Here is a 17,681-nt window from a genome sequence, read left to right as displayed (position 1 = left end):
GTTTGTGCTATAAATAAAAATTGGATGAAATATCATAGACTGAATTCTAAAGCGAAACAAATTTAGTTGCAATTCTAAGTTACATCATGCTCTTTTTCTCTTTTTTTTATCTTTAATCATGCTTCAGTACTGTTAGTCTTGACTTAAGTCTTGACTTAAAGCAAAAACTTCAAATAAGATGTTTTTATTAAATGATCAAAATTTAGATTTGCTGCCTTTTTAAGTAATAATTAATCATTACACAAAATATTTATAAAAGAATTTATTGTTCTGATTGAATTTTAAATAATAATTCAGCTTTTGATATTGCGAATTGATCAATGTTTATAAAATGAACTGCCAGAATACTTAGCATTTTGCTTTGTAACATAGTGAATAGAGAAAATGAAGATTTTTTGTCTCAGAATTAAACAACAGTTTTATCATATACCTAGCCAAAAAAAAAAAAAAAAAAAAAAAAAAAAAAAAAAGTACATAAGGTAAAAAGAAAAATCTGAAACGCTTCAGATTTTAAATTATGTACAAAGGGGCATTTTTTTTCACAATTTGTGTGTTACCTTTATTTATTAAATATCATGTTCTTCATACTTAAACCATGAAATTCAGTTCAAGAGCAATATCGCAAAATAATTTTAAACTGAGCACATCTTTAGAATTTCCAATATACAGTCTCACGCGCTGGAGATAGAAAGGTTTTTCTGTACGACGTTGCCATTGCTCGCTTTGAAATCCTTGAGTTTGTTAATCAAAAATTCATTAAAGTTTTACAAAATATGAAATTGATTATAAAACAAATTCCAAATTTCGGCTACCAAATGCCCATACTCACAGGATTACGTCACTGAAAATTTGATGGCTCTAAGTACCAATGTTTCATCACAATGCAAGAAACATATATACATTTACGCAGATTCTTCATTATTTAATTTCTTCAAATATAATACAGGGCGATAATACTTGGTGGCAACAGTTTAAAAAGTGAAATGGACATTCCAAGTGATTTGCCACAAAATCACAAAATGAAAACAATAGGACTAAAAAAATACTGCTGATTAAACATGCAAAGTTCAGTAAATTTTTACCAAATACATAAGGACATTGATATTCATGTTACAATTCTGTTGTTGTGCCCTTGTATGTGCTGTCAGGTTGGCTCCATGCAGGAAACAAACATTTTTTTCTGCATCGAGCTAACCTGATAAATAACGAAATAAATGCCCGAATTAAAAATTTTGCACATTACTACAAATGATATTTAGTATTTATAACCTAATCATGCAATTCATCCTCCCGTGCTGCTGAAACCAGGTTGCCATGAAGCATTTTATTTCCCCAAAATTTTATTGCAAGGTATGATGATATTTTTTAATCTACAAGATTGCTAGATCACCTTCCTGTGGAACATTTGAAAAGATGATGTAGATTAACAAACAGAAAAACAAAAATATGATGTGTACACCACATGACGTCCTTGTATAGTTTTTAAAATTACACACTTTTTTTGGCTGTATTTCATTTAACCTTATTTTGTTGAATTTCATTAGAGATATATTTCACATTCAATTTATTCAGTTCTCACTTGGTGGTAAAGCAAAAATACATAAAAACTCACAAAATTTTCATTGAAAATTGTGAAATACAGAAAAGCACAAATACCAAATCCAATTAACCCCTTTGCGCCGACTGTCACGTCTACGTGACAGCAACGAACACACTCACTTCCCAGCCGACACGTAGGCATGCTAAAGCGTTTTCCCGTTCTGCCCCGACTGTCACGTATTTGTGCCAGTGTCCTGAAACGTTATAAAAACTATAATTTCTGCCACAAGATGGCACTGTATGTCCATATGGTTTCAGATACATGTACATTAGACCTTCTACTCGAAATGAGAGAAGCATGACTCACATACACGTGTTTTTGATTATATAAACAAAAGGGGAAATAAATGTTTCCGAACGGCGTGATTTACGACGTCTCTTTAAATTCGCATGTGGTAGTTGTTTATTGTAAGTAGAGAAGTTTTATTTTCACTAAAGCGTTGGGTATTTTGGTTTGCAGTTCAGTTTTTAGAAAATAATTAGATCTTGTTAGACGTGAATTCTTTCTGTTTTTACCGTTGCAATGTTGAAGCGTCGAAAATGTTTAACAGAGCATGAAATAGCAGAAATGATGCAAAATATTTCAGATATTGATTCTGAAATTCTGATATTAATTCTGAAAGATTAACTGAAAGACATTTTCCAAAACTTTGTTCAGAAGAAACTGATAAGAAAATGAGACGTTGATGCTTCGTTTGTTCACATTCCCGGAAAAATCCTCCAAAACGGCAAATGAGTTATTACGAGTGCAAGGAATGTAACGTAGGACTGTGAGTAGATCCCCGTTTTCAAATTTTTCATACGAAAAGAGAATTTTAAGTAATATATTTAGTTTTCAGATGTATAATGTTAAAAGTCATAAAATGGTGAGTAATGAAAATAAAATGTGTAAAATATGCATTTAAACAAGAAATAAGGTAATTAAAGTATATATAAAAATATCTATAAAGCATAAGTCGTTTAAATACTCTATACAGCATTATTAAACAATGCGTTGATACTTCGGAAATTTCATGGATTTAGGCTTAATAGCAAAAAAGCCCCCGGCCCTGGACAGATGCTCGCATAAGACACTGCCGGCCTCCGCGATGAGCACGCGTTTGCGCTACCCAGCGTGAAGGGGTTAAAACAAGGGGAAAAAATTACATTTAAAATTAGAGTTTCTATTGCAAAAGCAAGGAATTAGGCCAGCAGGAAAGAGGCAGATCTTTTGGTGCACAAAACTGAAAGTTTACTTTTGGTCCCACTTGCCAAAAAGACTTAGAGTGCAGAAATTAACTTAATTCACAATTCTACAGAGTTTCAAATATAAACAAGTAGCGGTTTGTTATGCTTAACTTGCCACTTAAACTTTTAAATTGTTGATAATTCTACAACTATTGCATGCAGATTGACTAAAGGCATAAAAACCTTAACTGGAACATTAAAACCAAATAATGCAATCACTTTTAAAGCAAAAAATGCATAATTTACCAACATATAAGAATAAAAAAACTATGCTCACCAAGCCAGGTAACAGAGTGGGAATATATTTATATACTGCAGCTGACTGCAACAAAAATGAGAGGTGCACAGCTACATATCATTGTAGTCCCATTTACAAAATTTCAATGTTCTGTGGCTACTCGTTCTTGAGTTATGCAAGATACGTACATACGTATGTAAAGACATCAAGAAAAAAGTCTCTTCTGAATCTATTTTAAATATATTTTACGATCCACTTTGGGAAAAACAATCCTTTATTCTGTTCTTACTTACAGATGCCATGCATAAATATAGTTCAAATGGTTTGGAGAGTGGTTGAAATGGATATTTTTGTTGAAATACGATAGCCAAAATTTTCCGTGATTACAATACTTCCTTTACTTTGGACAAAGAAGTAAAAAAGCTTGTGGAAGAAATTCACAGTAATGCTGCTACAACTCTTCTGATGTGCTACACGATGTAAAACATGTACGATTCAATTTAAGAGCATCTGCATAAAATGGTAAAAGATAAAGTGTCCAGAATCTACAGATTTCATAGCATAGTCAAATGCATTTTATATTTAGAATAAATTTTCTTTTTAAAATTGATAAACAAAAATGTAATTAAATTTTATGATTACTGCTCATTACATTCACCAAGATCTTGTAAAGACATATGATGGATAAAGCTTCTTGGAATTAACTAATGGATAAATTTGTCAATGAAAATAAATAAATATATTTAGGAAATACTGATTGTAAATATTACAATTTTTTTTGCAACACCTGTCATTTTTAGTAATTAAAACATGTGCTTAATTTTTAACCTTAATTCATTACTAAGGATTAATTATATTTTCTTCCTCTGTTTACTATATTGCACAAAGCAGTAAAATTAAAGAATTAATCAGTCATGTTTGTTAAGACCTAAATATACATATTTTGTGACAGAAAAATTATATATATAAATCACCAACAGCATCCAGAAAAATCAATGTGGTTATAGACTGCCATTTCTGATCACATAACTTTGAAATTTTGGATTTTAAGTTATTATTTACACAGTATTTAGAAGCCTACAAGACAAAAAAAAATCAACTTTACCAACAAATAGTTCTTGATTTTATCATGCATAATTAGCTTGGTTTGTAAGCTCAGAGTGCAGATTAACCTTCCATGTATGGCAGCGAAATACAAAATCCATCTCGTAATGCAGGTCACATGGAAATAGCGTGCATAAGTTTAGTTCCTTTATTTTCAATATGGATCCCGCTTTTACTCCATGTAGACTGTGAATATTGTAATATTCATATTTCCCATTTCGTTTTGTACCTATATGGTGCTACAGGTTTATATCACTGTAAGGGAGTACTATTGTTTCTTCCCAGCTGAACACCATCGACAGCGTTGCATCTTTCATTCTTGGTGAAAACTGTCTGTCATTTATGTGGTAAACAAGTGTGAAAATATGGATTTGCCGGGTTGCAGTGGCATTTTACTTGTGAATAAAAAACGAAACTCGTTTGATTATGAAGACAGCAATAAAGATAGTGATTCTGAATATTCCATAAATTTGGAAAGTGAAAATTCAATCAGTCTGTCAATAATGAAAATTCATCAGGAAGTCAACCCTTTGGAGGTGAAGCCATAACAGAAAACTCCGATGATAATGATGATATTGCTGTTCCGTATGCTCATATGTGGATGAAAATATATATGAAAAAATCCTCCTCCAGCTTTCCCAGATTCCAGTTTTCCAGTGATCCTAAAAGTATTGGCCAATATAACTAATGAAGATAAGCCTTTTGAATTTTTTAGCTTATTTGTGTATAAAAACTTACTCAATTTGGTAGTAAATGAAACTAATAGATTGCATCTCAATATCCTACTAAGAAGCCTAAACTTTCAAAACATTTTCAAGAGTAAACCATGGTAGCTGACTAATGTTGACGAAATGACATTAGTTTTCACACTTTTTTTTTTTCCAAGGGATAGTAAAAAAAAAAAAAAAGATTATCTAGAGAAAGGCAATCGATAAAAACACCAGTATTTTCACAAATAATGTCATGTGATTGTTTTTACTCCTTGATGAGAAATCTCCATTTCATTGATAACAAAAGTTATGACCCTATAACACACCCTTGCCCCAAGTTGTGGAAAGTTTGTGTCATTAAACATATTATGAAAAAGTTTTGTGAAGCACTCAATCCCAAAGAACAGGTCAGTATAGATGAATCCCTAATGCTCTATAAGGGTCGTTATCATGGAAACAGTATATTCTTTTGAAATATTCTTGGTTTGGAATAAAGTTTTTCATGTTATGTGAAGCCTCATCATGTTACATATGCAATTTTCTTTTGTACAGGGGAAAAGGCATGCGTTTCATACATGAATACTCAACATATCCACAATCAGCTGCTTTTTTCTTCAACTAGTACACCAGTATCTGAACAAAGGATATTGTATAACTGTCAATAATTATTATATGTCACCATATTTGGCTGATATTCTTGTTCAAAAGAAAACAGACATATATGGAACACTTCGTAGTTCTAGAAGGGACTCACCGCCAGTTTACCTAAAGAAAAAGTGGAAAAGGGGCAGAGCACTGCAATCAGCATTGAAAAGTTATGGTGTTAAAGTGAAATGATAAGAAAATAATAAATATGCTTAGTTCTTTTCATGATGTGTCATTTGTATCAGTTTATTCAGACACAGCAAAAGTGATTTATGATTATAACTTTACAACGGGTAGGGTCGACAAATGCAATTAGATGTCGTACTACACAAGTACCTGACAACAACTTTGTAAATATTAAAAGAAAACATTTTTCCATATATTGGATCAAGCAATGTCAAATTTGTATACAATATAAAGAAAAATAACAAACACAAAAAAACCCTTCTTGATTTCAAGCTAGCTGTGATCGAGGAAATTTTCGACAAATACTCCTCTGCTATGAGCTCATCAATACAGTCTCGTGATGATAGTATGAACTTTATTTGCCTCATAGGGAGGCATTTTGCAAACCATATAACACCAAATCCTATAAAAAAGTAACCTAGAAGGCAATGCACAGTGTGTTGCACCAAAAAGACAACAATGGGAAAAAAATACATACAGAGACTTGCATTTAGTGTGAAGAATGTAAAGTTGGATTATGTTTAGAGACATATTTTAAAGTTTACCACACTAAAAAAAAAATTGCATAATAATAAGTAATATTATTAGCTGTAAAAATTACTTAGCATGTATATTTATTAAAATCAAAAAGATCCTGTGTATTTTGATATTTTTATTTCATGCATGCTAAAATCACGTGAGCTGTATTGCATGTTTTTTAAAAATCAGAAAAATTATACAGTCAAAAGTCTTTAATCTGGACTCGTCAGGACTTAGGCGATCCTGGATTATTGGTTTTTCCGGATTATAGATCATCAGTTTAAATCTGGTAAGACAGCATGCAGAATTTATAAAATTAAAAACATGAAACCATAATTTATGAAATAAAGTGCAATTATGATCTAAAGGGTATCAAAATTTACAAAAAAAAAGCTTAATGTTTGTTTACTTTATTAAACACTTCTTTCAACGCACGCATGCATAAAGCATATGTTACACATAGTCGAAATTAGAAAATTGCAACCAGAAAACTATTTGATGTGTATTCATGATATTTATAATGACGAGGAATTTGATTTAAATCATATCAAAGACGGAGTACATCGAGATGAAATACTACATTTAGTAAGGAATTATAAGCCGAATAAAATAAAAACATCTGCCCTGAAGATAAGAATAGTGCTGACAGACAGTGGCGTAGCTAGGGTGGGGCAAAGGGGGGCATCTGTCCTCGGGCGCAACATCCAGGGAGCGCCAAACTGATGGTATGAAATTTTAAAATGAAGTGTTTTCCCATTCGTGCCACACAGGAAAGGGGAGTAAAATCTTCAGTTGTCCCCAGGTGCTGGAAACCCTAGCTACGCCTCTGCTGACAAATCAACTTTCAGTTCATTGCGCGCCGCGACGTTTCCCCCCTCCCCGTCCACAGAGTTACATGAAATTGATAAACAGATTTCGGAATGGTTAGAGAAAAAAAGGATATGTCTTTATCCATTTTTTGCAGTGTTTACGTATTCCACTTTTTGTTTGATGGACATCTAACATGCTTTCGCTTTGTAGATAGATCCTTTGGCAGCTCCAGAATCAGAAATTCTAATTGACATAATCGAAAGCTCAAGCTTACTTTTATAAAATTGCTCTAACACTCTTCAAAAAATAATAAGCCGGATCCAATTCGAAGATTAACCCATTAGCCACTGGTGTTCGTTAATAACTACCTAAAATATTTTATATCAGCAGATGATTTTGTGTAGGGAATATTATGAAGATTATTTCTGTAAAAAAATATTTGCCTTTAACAATCATTTTGTTTATAATAATTAATCTCATACTTTAAGCAAAATTTAAGCAAAATTTTCCACCGGGAATTTTTGCTGAAAATATTTAATGAAAGAATCGCCGTCTTTACGAGTGATCTATTTTTAGTCAAGGTCACCGTTTATCAGAACATTACATCAGCCAGATGTTTATATTTGTGTTGGAAAGGAAGGGAAAACAGGTGGTGCATTGATGCAACGTCAGCAGGAAACGGGTAGTCAAGCTCCTTTTTCACTCATTCTTTTGATGTTCTGGTTCATGTTCTGGTTGTTTAAAAATGCCTAGAACGATGTATCTTACATTAGAAGAAGACCTTGAAAGATTTTTTGATGAAGAAACAGATGATGATAATGTTAATAATGACCAGAATGAAACTGATGTTGTTCCCCCAGAAATTGCAGAAACTAGTGATGAAGAAGAAAGGAATGGCAATGTTTTAAATGATAATAATATTTTACCAAATGATACTGCTGGGGAAGTTGAAATTCATGTAAGAAGTAAGTTTCAGCCTTCAAAAAGCATTTATAGTCATACTAAAAAATTTAAAAAGAAGAAGACTGAAATCTTGAAGTGGATAAAAAAGGAACTGTTGGTTAAGTCTTAGGAAGAACATGAAGAAAGAGATAGAAGAAAAATTACAAAAGACAAAACATAAGGTAAAACTAGTGCACATATTTTCAATTTTCTTTTTCGTTTAGACATTAACTCTCTTCTCATTGAACAGACAAATATATACGCTCAGGAAAAAAAAAAAAAAAAAAAGAAGAATTTATTGCATCTGAAGCTTATATGAGAAGATTTATTGGAATAATATTGCTTACAGGATATCATTCTTTACCTCAAGAAAAAATGTATTGGTCTTTTGATAAGGACATTTCTGTTCCTGTTGTACGAGAATTTATATCACGTTTGCAGTACAGGAATATGAAGCAGAATTTGCATTTTACAATAGTCAAATTGACAATACTGATAAATTATATGAGGTGAGACCGTATCTAAATTTACTAAATATCACCACTTTTTACTACTGGAAATATAAAGTATCTTTTAGATTTCAGATGCAAGAATGCACTATTCCTTTTGCAAAATCCTATTAAGAGTGTAGAATTAGCCAGAAATAAATCAGCAACAGGAAGACCTAGTAAATTCAGCATTCAAAAACCATTGCATGGAGATGGTAGACATTTTATCATAAAGTCTGTTGATAACAAAAGACTTTGTTGTAAAGAGTACCATAGCCAGACTGTTTATAGATGCAAAGTATGTAATGTAGCTTTACATCATGATTGTAATCAAGCTTTTCATGCTTGAATCTTTCAAATGAAATATTCTGTATTTGTAAAAGAAATAAAATGTATATTTTAATATTCAATTAACTACAAGTAAAGCGATTTGTAGATTTATAAAACGTTATACAGCTAAAAAGTAATCCTGCACTCCACTCAAAAGAAACATCACGCGAGTACAATCCTACTCGCTAAACATCCGTAGTCTTATTCCGCTGACGTTGCACGAACGCAACACTCGCTTTTTCCACAGGTAAGAGCATTTTTTTTTATTTTTAATGTAAATTTATGTTATAAATGCTTAATTTAATATTTGTTATTATTTTCATGAGAAAAGAAACATTCCTTGTAGTTTTGGCAGTTGATGGGTTAAGGAACAATGCAATCTGCAACATTAACTGAAATAGATAATTAGATAATTTTAGCTTAGCTTATACCGTCCGTTATACATTAAACGCACATGCGTAAATGTATTATGCATATGCACATTCATAAAGGTATTACAGGCATGCATAAATGCTTATGTGCATGTGTGAACGCATTATGCGTTGACACATGCGCAGAAAGTTTGTAGCTTTGAGGTCCGGATTATAGATTATTCCGGATTATGGGTGTCCAGATTAGTGACTTTTGACTATACTAATTTTATTTATAAAGATGTGAATAGTAATATAGGAAGAAAGAGAAAATTAAAAAACAAAACCTCCCCGTATTTCAGGACCAGAATGTATCAAAATCGAGCAGTGTGCAGAGGGTTAATGCTTTAAATTTTGATATTATAAATTTGAAATTTTTCTTCCTTTATTCCTAAAGGTATTTTAAAATATTATAAAACAAATCAAAAGTTAAACTGAAGCAATGAAATATGTAAATAAAAAAAAAGAACCTGGCTTTAAATATGAATTTTAAAAAGAAAAAAATGGCCTACTAAAGTTGTCAAAATTAAATGTGTGTATGTTACGATCTAATACTGCTTAATTTGTTTTGTTTAATATAGCGCCATCCAAGAATCAGTGCCCTCTTGTGAGAGGAGCCAAATTTAATGTAGTTAGTAGTTGAAGAACGTTTGCAGCAGACCTATGGTGTGTTCGCTCGTTCCACTTTGTCTGTGCTATTAGAGCACCTAACTTTGTACATTATGTATATAAATTAATAATTGTGTGGCCTAATTTAGTCAGTTTTTTTTTGGAACCAGCACCATTATCTCTTGTAATTCATCGCTCGTATTTATTACCAAACACAAAGAAAATAACTATTTTTCTATTATAGGTGATTCAAAATAAAATCTAATTAAAATTTAGTTAACAAAAATAAAATTTTACTTTTTGTATATTACAGTGTGGATTGGGTAATGATACCTCAGACTAAAAGACAGGTTGATATATGGACATCTATTACGAAAGATATGTTATGGCACATTAACATTCATTTTCTTATCTCCTGAGTAACTCTGCATACAATATTTATTTAATACTGAATTTCTTAAATACTACAGACTTAACTACGCAAAGCTTTTCTGGATGAGCTACATTTTCATAAGTAATACCACGCTAATGCTCAACTCTGAGAATGCATAAACAACATTATTCAGTAGCAATGCAAAAAGACATTTCATCCAATATTCATTTCAGTTGTTCATAACTACTCATTATCATGCCCCATGCAGCTATCTAAAACACTTTCAAGAAGATTATTTTTGCTGCCAATAACTTTCAAAAGCAAACAGAGATTATTTTTCCATGATTTCCCCCCCCCTGCTCTAAATTTTCTTTCCAAACAACTAAATTCAAACTACAATACTTCACATATAGATTTATATTTCAATAATTCATTACTATAAGCAAGCAATTGAAGACATCTCCAATTTTGTAATAACATGCAAATAAGAGTAGAAATATATTAGAATTAAAAAAAAAATCTTTAAAAATTAGTATTTATACATACTTAAAACAATTTTCTCTGTAAATGCTGTTCCATATTCTATGAGCAGAAGGACCTTTATAGCCAGTGTAGCGTTCAGGATTTAGTAATAAATCGACATACTGCACTTCAGCTGATGTTTCATCTAGAAGAATGTATAAATTCGATTTCTATTACAAAAATAATGGATTTATGCTAATAAGTTCAATAAACTGACCTCAAAGTCGAAATGTTAAACAAATACAGTTAACTTTCCTGATACTGAATTTACACCCCTGCTCCCTTTAATTTGGATTTATCAAAGGTCAGTTGCATATGGCAGTGCTTTAAAACAATATATTTGCAATAATGATACTGTGAGAGAATATTTGTATTCCAGCATTTTAACCCTTTCCGGCACGCTACTCTTTTTAAAGTTGGAATTTTACCGAAAAAAAATTGTAGGCAGTATATTTAGGCCTAGGAGAGTATGCAGGCATAATTTTACAAAGATTGCACAAACCGTTTCCATTTTGTGGGAAAGTCTGAAGCGAACACACCGAGCCGCACGAGCTGCGATAGGTGAGCATTGCTGTGAAGCGCGTATTACAGTAAAATACTTTGTCTATGATTTAAAAACAGTAGAATCTGATCTCCGTAGCAGATTTAGCATAACCCAGGGTAAACCACGGGAAAGCTTGCTACTTTACAACCCCCACCCAAAAAAAAAAAAAACGAGGAAAAAAAAAGGACACTCTCATTGATTTGGCAATGCTGAGGCCTCTTCAAGCCATTTACATAATTTTAAAATTTAGAAGAAAAACAATTAAAATACTATAATATTTACAATTAATTATCAACTAGAAAGAAATAATTATTAAATATATATACAAATAAAAATCTACAGAAATCAAAACTAAGCAAACTACGCATGATGAAAGCAAGAGGAAACAAGGGTCTGCTCTCGCTCAAAATCAAATAGCTAAGTGAAAACAAAGCACCGGGGTTTTCAAAAACAGAAAAGAATAAAAACAAATATAAATAAATCTAAGCTCTCAGCCTCCCATGTGTTTGAAGCACGAGACCAGATTCTGTGACTCACTCCCACGTGACAGGCGCTACCAGTACAGTGTGTTCAGTCCGAACACACCATACACTGAAGGCTTCACTATACACAATATTTCAAAGATAAAAATTAAAAGTAATACAGAATAGGCTGATTAGCATACGAACAACAAAATTATATAAAGATTTTTTTCATTGATATTCTTTATATTTAAAAAAAGTCTGAAACATTTCTTTGAAAAATCAGTGTTTTTAAAAACAGAATATATCTCAATGTTAATGATTTGCTTGTGTGGTGCTGCCATCTATTATTCATAAAAGAGATTAAAAGTAACCATTAGTGGAGGTTTCATGATATTGATTATTTTCAGCGTCTAAAGAGGGAATATCTTTGGTGTGTCCACACTGAACACACTGCGCCGGAAAGGGTTAACATTTGCATGCAGTAATCATGTTTGTTGCACTGTACACATGCACACCCATTGTAATGCGAGTATAAAGATTTAAACTTTTCGCCAAGAAACTCACTTGCACTTCACTGTTCCTGCTTATTCATGGTTGACATTTGACGACAACTTATCATCAGTGCAGGATTTACATATAAGCTACACAAGCTATAACTTAGGGCCCCTCAAAAATTAAAATATAGTATAACAGACTTATAAAGGACCCCATATCTCAAATGGCTTAGGGTTTTATCAGGTCTAAATCCGCATCTGCTTATCATGTTTTTAATTTCATAATACAGTGTGTTCACTGTATTATGCTTTTTAATTTTAAATAAATTTTTTAGTCTTACTAAAGTCTTTGGCTTTCCTTTTAATGAACTATCTGACAAGTCTGGAGTACTGTGGCATTAAACCCCTGCCACAATACTTTCTGATTATCCATGCTTCCATAAAAAGTTGCCTACTAGTTAATACCTTTGTCAGCTGGTCAAAAAAGGCTGTAGTTAAATACTGATCGTCACAAATAGTAAGAAAAATCATTTTATAAAATAAGAATGTTTTTTATTTGCTTTGTTTTCCTAAAATAATTTCTGCAAATGCATCCAGATTGGGGAAGGGGGCATTGGTCTGGGAAATGAAGGTTAAAGAATATAAATTCATGTACTAAACACTTGCAAAGGTTACTATTGTTTACTATTTAAGGTTAGCTACTGTCACGTGCACACTCCAAAACATGGTAGTTCTAATGTTGAAATCAGGGATATAGATAAAATGAAAATATCTAATAATTCACAATGAACAAGTTACATTTCAGTTATTTGAAATCTAAATGTAATTTTAGTGAATAATTACCTCTTTTCCCAACGATAATTGAGAGGAAACTGAGGGGGAAAGATTTAGTCACCTTATTTCATTAAAACTGAGTTTCATTACATTGTTTATTAAGAGCTATGGATGAAAAGACATGTAGATTACCTTATTTTAAAGAGAAATTTCCTAACACAAGAAAAATATAAAGAAACTCTTCATCAGACCAGAAATTAGGCAGGATTTTTATCCTTAATTTCATGGATAGTTTAAATGAAACAACGTAAAATGCACAAAACAAAGTTTTAAAGAAGCTGAAGCAGACAACTTTTAAGTACATAAGAAACCTGAAAACTCACTGTTAAGTAATCTGCAATAAATTTAACCAGGTAATTTTTTTACAGTTATAGAATGTTCAAGCTACACACAACTCAAATTCACCAGTAATAGCACACACCTTGGAAACACAAGTCACTGTCTTATGACAGCTTCCACATTTCTTTCACACACATGAAATCTTAGTTTATGATTTCAGAAGCAGTTCGAAACTCATTACGTTCTCCATGGCATCGGTGCCAGGAAATAAGACTTCATAAGCGCATCAAGAGCTTTTACTACGTGGGATGCAATTGCAAAAAAAAGCTCTATTACCAAAAAAGTTTTATTACATTTCTGCATGGCATAGGAACTGAGCTGCTTGCAGATCAGGAAGATCAGGAAGTCTTCGATTTACCTTCTTCTGAGAAGATGAGCAGTGGTACTAGGGGCAAGTGAACTATTGCACATGATCCACAGAAGGGTAACATGCTGTCCTTGGCATGAAAAAAACTTTGCAACAGAATATGCAGCGAAACCAGTCAAGGGCGAGTCGTAGTCTACAGTGGTAGCCATATTTCAACCGTTAGTCCATAACTTCCTTACCCACAGCTCTAACTTTGCTTAGAATCAGCAGGCTGCATACCATCCATAAAAGCCAAGACACAAGAGGTGACAAACACAACTTTCCGCTGAAGAACTCGGCAGCGTACATAAACAAATTCATCATCCTGCTTCGGAATCAAAAAAGCGGTAGCCAAACTTCTAACCCCTACACATCCATGCCCATGAAAGACTTTCCTGCCCACAGAGTTCATTGTCAAACAACAGACAAATTAATGTAACTGCCATGTCAACCAAGGTTTCTCAAGTGATTTTTTAAACTTGTCAGCACATACTGCAATAATATTAGTGTATATACAGTCAAAAGTCGTTAATTCGGACACCCATAATCCGGAATGATCTATAATCCGGACCTCAAAGCTAAAAGGTTTCTGTGCATGCGCCACGTTGACACATGCGCATAGGCGTTAACGCGTGCGCGTAAGACCTTTACGACTGCGCATATGAGTGTGCGCACGAGAAACAGAATACGTTTTCGCATGCACGTTTAATGTATAACGGACGGTATAAGCTAAAATTATCTAATTATCTATTTCAGTTAATGTTGCAGATTGCATTGTTCCTTAATTTTCAAATTGGATCCGGCTTATTATTTTTTGCAGACTGTAAGAGCAATACTATAAAAGTAAACTTGAACTTTCGATTATGTCAAATAGAATTTCCGATGCTGGAGCACCCAAAGGATCTAAAAAACGAAAGTATGTTTCGATGTCCATCAAACAAAAAGTGGAATTGCTGCAAAAAATGGATAAAGACATGAAGAAGGTGACAAAGAGGTTAGTGAAAACGAAAAAAATTTCAATTGACAAGTTAGTCGGTATTCTCGGCACAGCAATTACGGGACTTGAACAGCGGAATTTTGTAACTGAACAAGAAATTATGTCTGTTTATAGAATTAAAGAGAAAGTATTATCACATAAAACGAAGCAACTTAACTTACATTGAAAGAAATGTTTAATAAAGTAAGCAAATAAATATTAAGCTTTTTTTTTTTTTTTTTTTTTTTTTTTTTTTGTAAATTTTGATACCCTTTAGATCATAATTGTTCTTTATTTCATAAATTACGGTTTCATATTTTAAATTTTAGAATTTCTGCATGCCATCTTACGAGATTTAAACTGATGATCTATAATCCGGAAAAATCGATAATCCGGAATCGCCGAAGTCCCGACGAGTCCGGATTAACGACTTTTGACTGTACTCGGCCATTCCGCCGATCTTGAAGTCATCGGCCAATCAGCGGCAACCACGTTAGCTTACCGCCGATTGAACTCCGATCAAAATTTGCATGTGGAAAACTAAAGCCAACAAACGGCCAACTTTTCCTCATGCAAAGACAAAAACAAAACTTAACAGAATTACAGAAGTTTATAGTTCAATTCTATTATACGAAAACACTTATTGTCTTTAAACACTGAAAACATCTAAACAAAACTTTCTTAAATTAACAGCAGTCGCTGCTTTTGTAAATAAGTCGGCAGTATTTAATTTACTGGTAATAAATTCAAGGTCAAACACTCCATCATTTACTAGTCTTCTAACAAAGTAATATTTTACGTGTATGTGCTTAGTTCGGCGATTTTCTATTGGCGATCTAGAAAAATCAATGGCAGACTTGTTATCACAAAATAGTTTACACTCTCTTAAACTAAACTTTAAAATTTCATCTTGTAAGACATTTTTCGTCCACATTAATTCCTTCGCTGCTTTAGATAAGGCGATATACTCCGCTTCCATGGTTGATAAACATACACATTTTTGTTTAACAGTTTTCTAGATTACCGGTACTTCATCTAAATATAACTCGTATGTGACAAAATGAAACACACATACACACACGCAAAAAAAAATCAATATAAAGCTTGTAGAGTCATTAGGTTAATTGGAAACGTCGGAGAGATGAAAAATGAGCAACCGCCTTCGCCGGAAATCGAACCACGGACCTCTGGAATACCGGCCCAGCGAGCAGAACCACTACACCACGAAGGCACAATAGGAAAGTGGGAGAAATACCTTATATATTTCCCTTTTTAAAGGGCGACTGGGGTTTTTAGGGGACCTAATCGCCAAATCCTGGGTGTGGAGAATCCTCATCCAACACCCTTTTAGTTCAGGCGCCACTGTAGAGACATTAGGTATTTTTTGGAAGCAGGCAAGATGAAAAATTAGCAACCACGTTCCCCGGGAATCGAACCACGGACCTCTGGAATACCGGCCCAGCGTGCAGAACCATTCCACCACGAAGGCACGCTAGAAAGACGGGAGAAATAATTTATAAGCTAACTATTTTAGAAGTCAAACAACAAAAATCAGCGTTATATTTTCAAATCTTCACAGAACTAGTTTCGATGCATTGAAATTAATTCGGCGTTAATTATATAAAGCTAACTGTTAGTGAAACGTAAATGTCACTTATCTTCTTTCAAATATGTCGTAAGTGTAAAATATTTAATGCTACTTGATAAATTGCATGAAGTTTATTTCATTCTCAAACGCATTAATAATTATGTTAATTCATGTTTAGTAATAATGCATACTACTTAGGGATCTATTTTATTTTTAGGAAGGTATTACAAAAGTGAAATTCAGGCATAGATACTATTTTTAATTGAATATATTTTCCCCATTCGCTCATAGGTCCTTAATTTTTTCATTAATGGTCCTTAAAAGTACTTAATTTTCGTGTGCAGAAATGTGTGCGAACCCTATTGTCGCCAAGGGCCAGTTTTTTAAAAAAAGACACAAGTCAAACGGAGGCCTCTGAAATAGTTCATGTGCTTCTTCTAACATCTGTATTAAATGATATGATGTCATCGTCCTGGCTAGCATAATGGTTATCAATACTGGCCGCCGTAATGACTTTGTAAATGCATAATTTCTTTGTGGCAGGGGGGCACTTAAAAAACTATGGCGAGTCGAAAGCCCTCCAGAGTGGTAGTGGTAGGAGAAAAGAGGTAAGAAAGCCTTGGATTAATGACCTGGTATATTCTTCCTCAAAATTCGAACAAAGCTGGACAGAGTCGTACTGTCGCTTAAGATGCATCCTATGACCATACCAACGAGAGACATATTTCTGCATAGAATTCGTGAGCTTGTTCTAATGTTGCTGCTCAGGGCTGGTTTAAGTAATTTTAAGATCCTCTTCAAGTTGGTATATGTGGTCGTCTTTTCCAAAATTATTTTTTTCTAGAGAAAATTTCTACAGACTATTTACATAATTGATTGTCATGATCATTTTATTTCCAAAGCAAAATTTGTAAATGCACATGTAATCTATTTCATGTAGTATATATATCATTTAGTATATATATATATATATATATATATATATATATATATATCATATAGTATATATATGTATATATATTAAATCTGTTGTTCATTTATCCATTTTTTCCACGTTTAAATTTTCTCATTATGAATATTTTCCCCCAATAATGATATTTGCAAGGTTTATTGTACTGTGTTTTCCCATTCTTTAAAATTGAAGTTTTTGTGCCAGATTCAGTTTTCCGAAGTTTTGTTTGCTTTGTTTCCTGTTTCATTGCATTGTTAACTGCATAATCATACCTTGTGTTTCTAGTGAATATTTATTTAGTTTGTTTTCGTATCATGTTTTCTTTAACAAAGCATCTTATATTTTCTCTGTCCGAAACACAATCAACGTCGCAAACACGAACGCAATCAACGTCGATTAGAAATCAATGATGGATAAATATATTGCCATACG

The 17,681-nt window shown here is 32.8% G+C and overlaps 1 protein-coding gene across 1 annotated transcript in view; it reads right to left on the bottom strand.

Moving 5' to 3' along the window:
• Nucleotides 1-17,681, bottom strand: part of Ero1L (endoplasmic reticulum oxidoreductin-1-like protein) — a 99,599-nt gene that overhangs the window by 52,200 nt on the left and 29,718 nt on the right. The window contains exon 7 of the mRNA XM_035357313.2: nucleotides 10,737-10,857. Coding sequence (XP_035213204.1) covers nucleotides 10,737-10,857 — 121 coding nt within the window. The remainder of the gene's footprint in view (nucleotides 1-10,736; nucleotides 10,858-17,681) is intronic.

This window comes from Stegodyphus dumicola, chromosome 5, assembly GCF_044657685.1.
Source record: "Stegodyphus dumicola isolate Sdum_Otavi_A_Nest chromosome 5, ASM4465768v1".
Lineage (NCBI taxonomy): Eukaryota > Metazoa > Arthropoda > Arachnida > Araneae > Eresidae > Stegodyphus > Stegodyphus dumicola.
The sequence above is the reverse complement of the archived record's forward strand: the minus strand, read 5'-3'. Positions and strand labels throughout refer to the sequence as shown.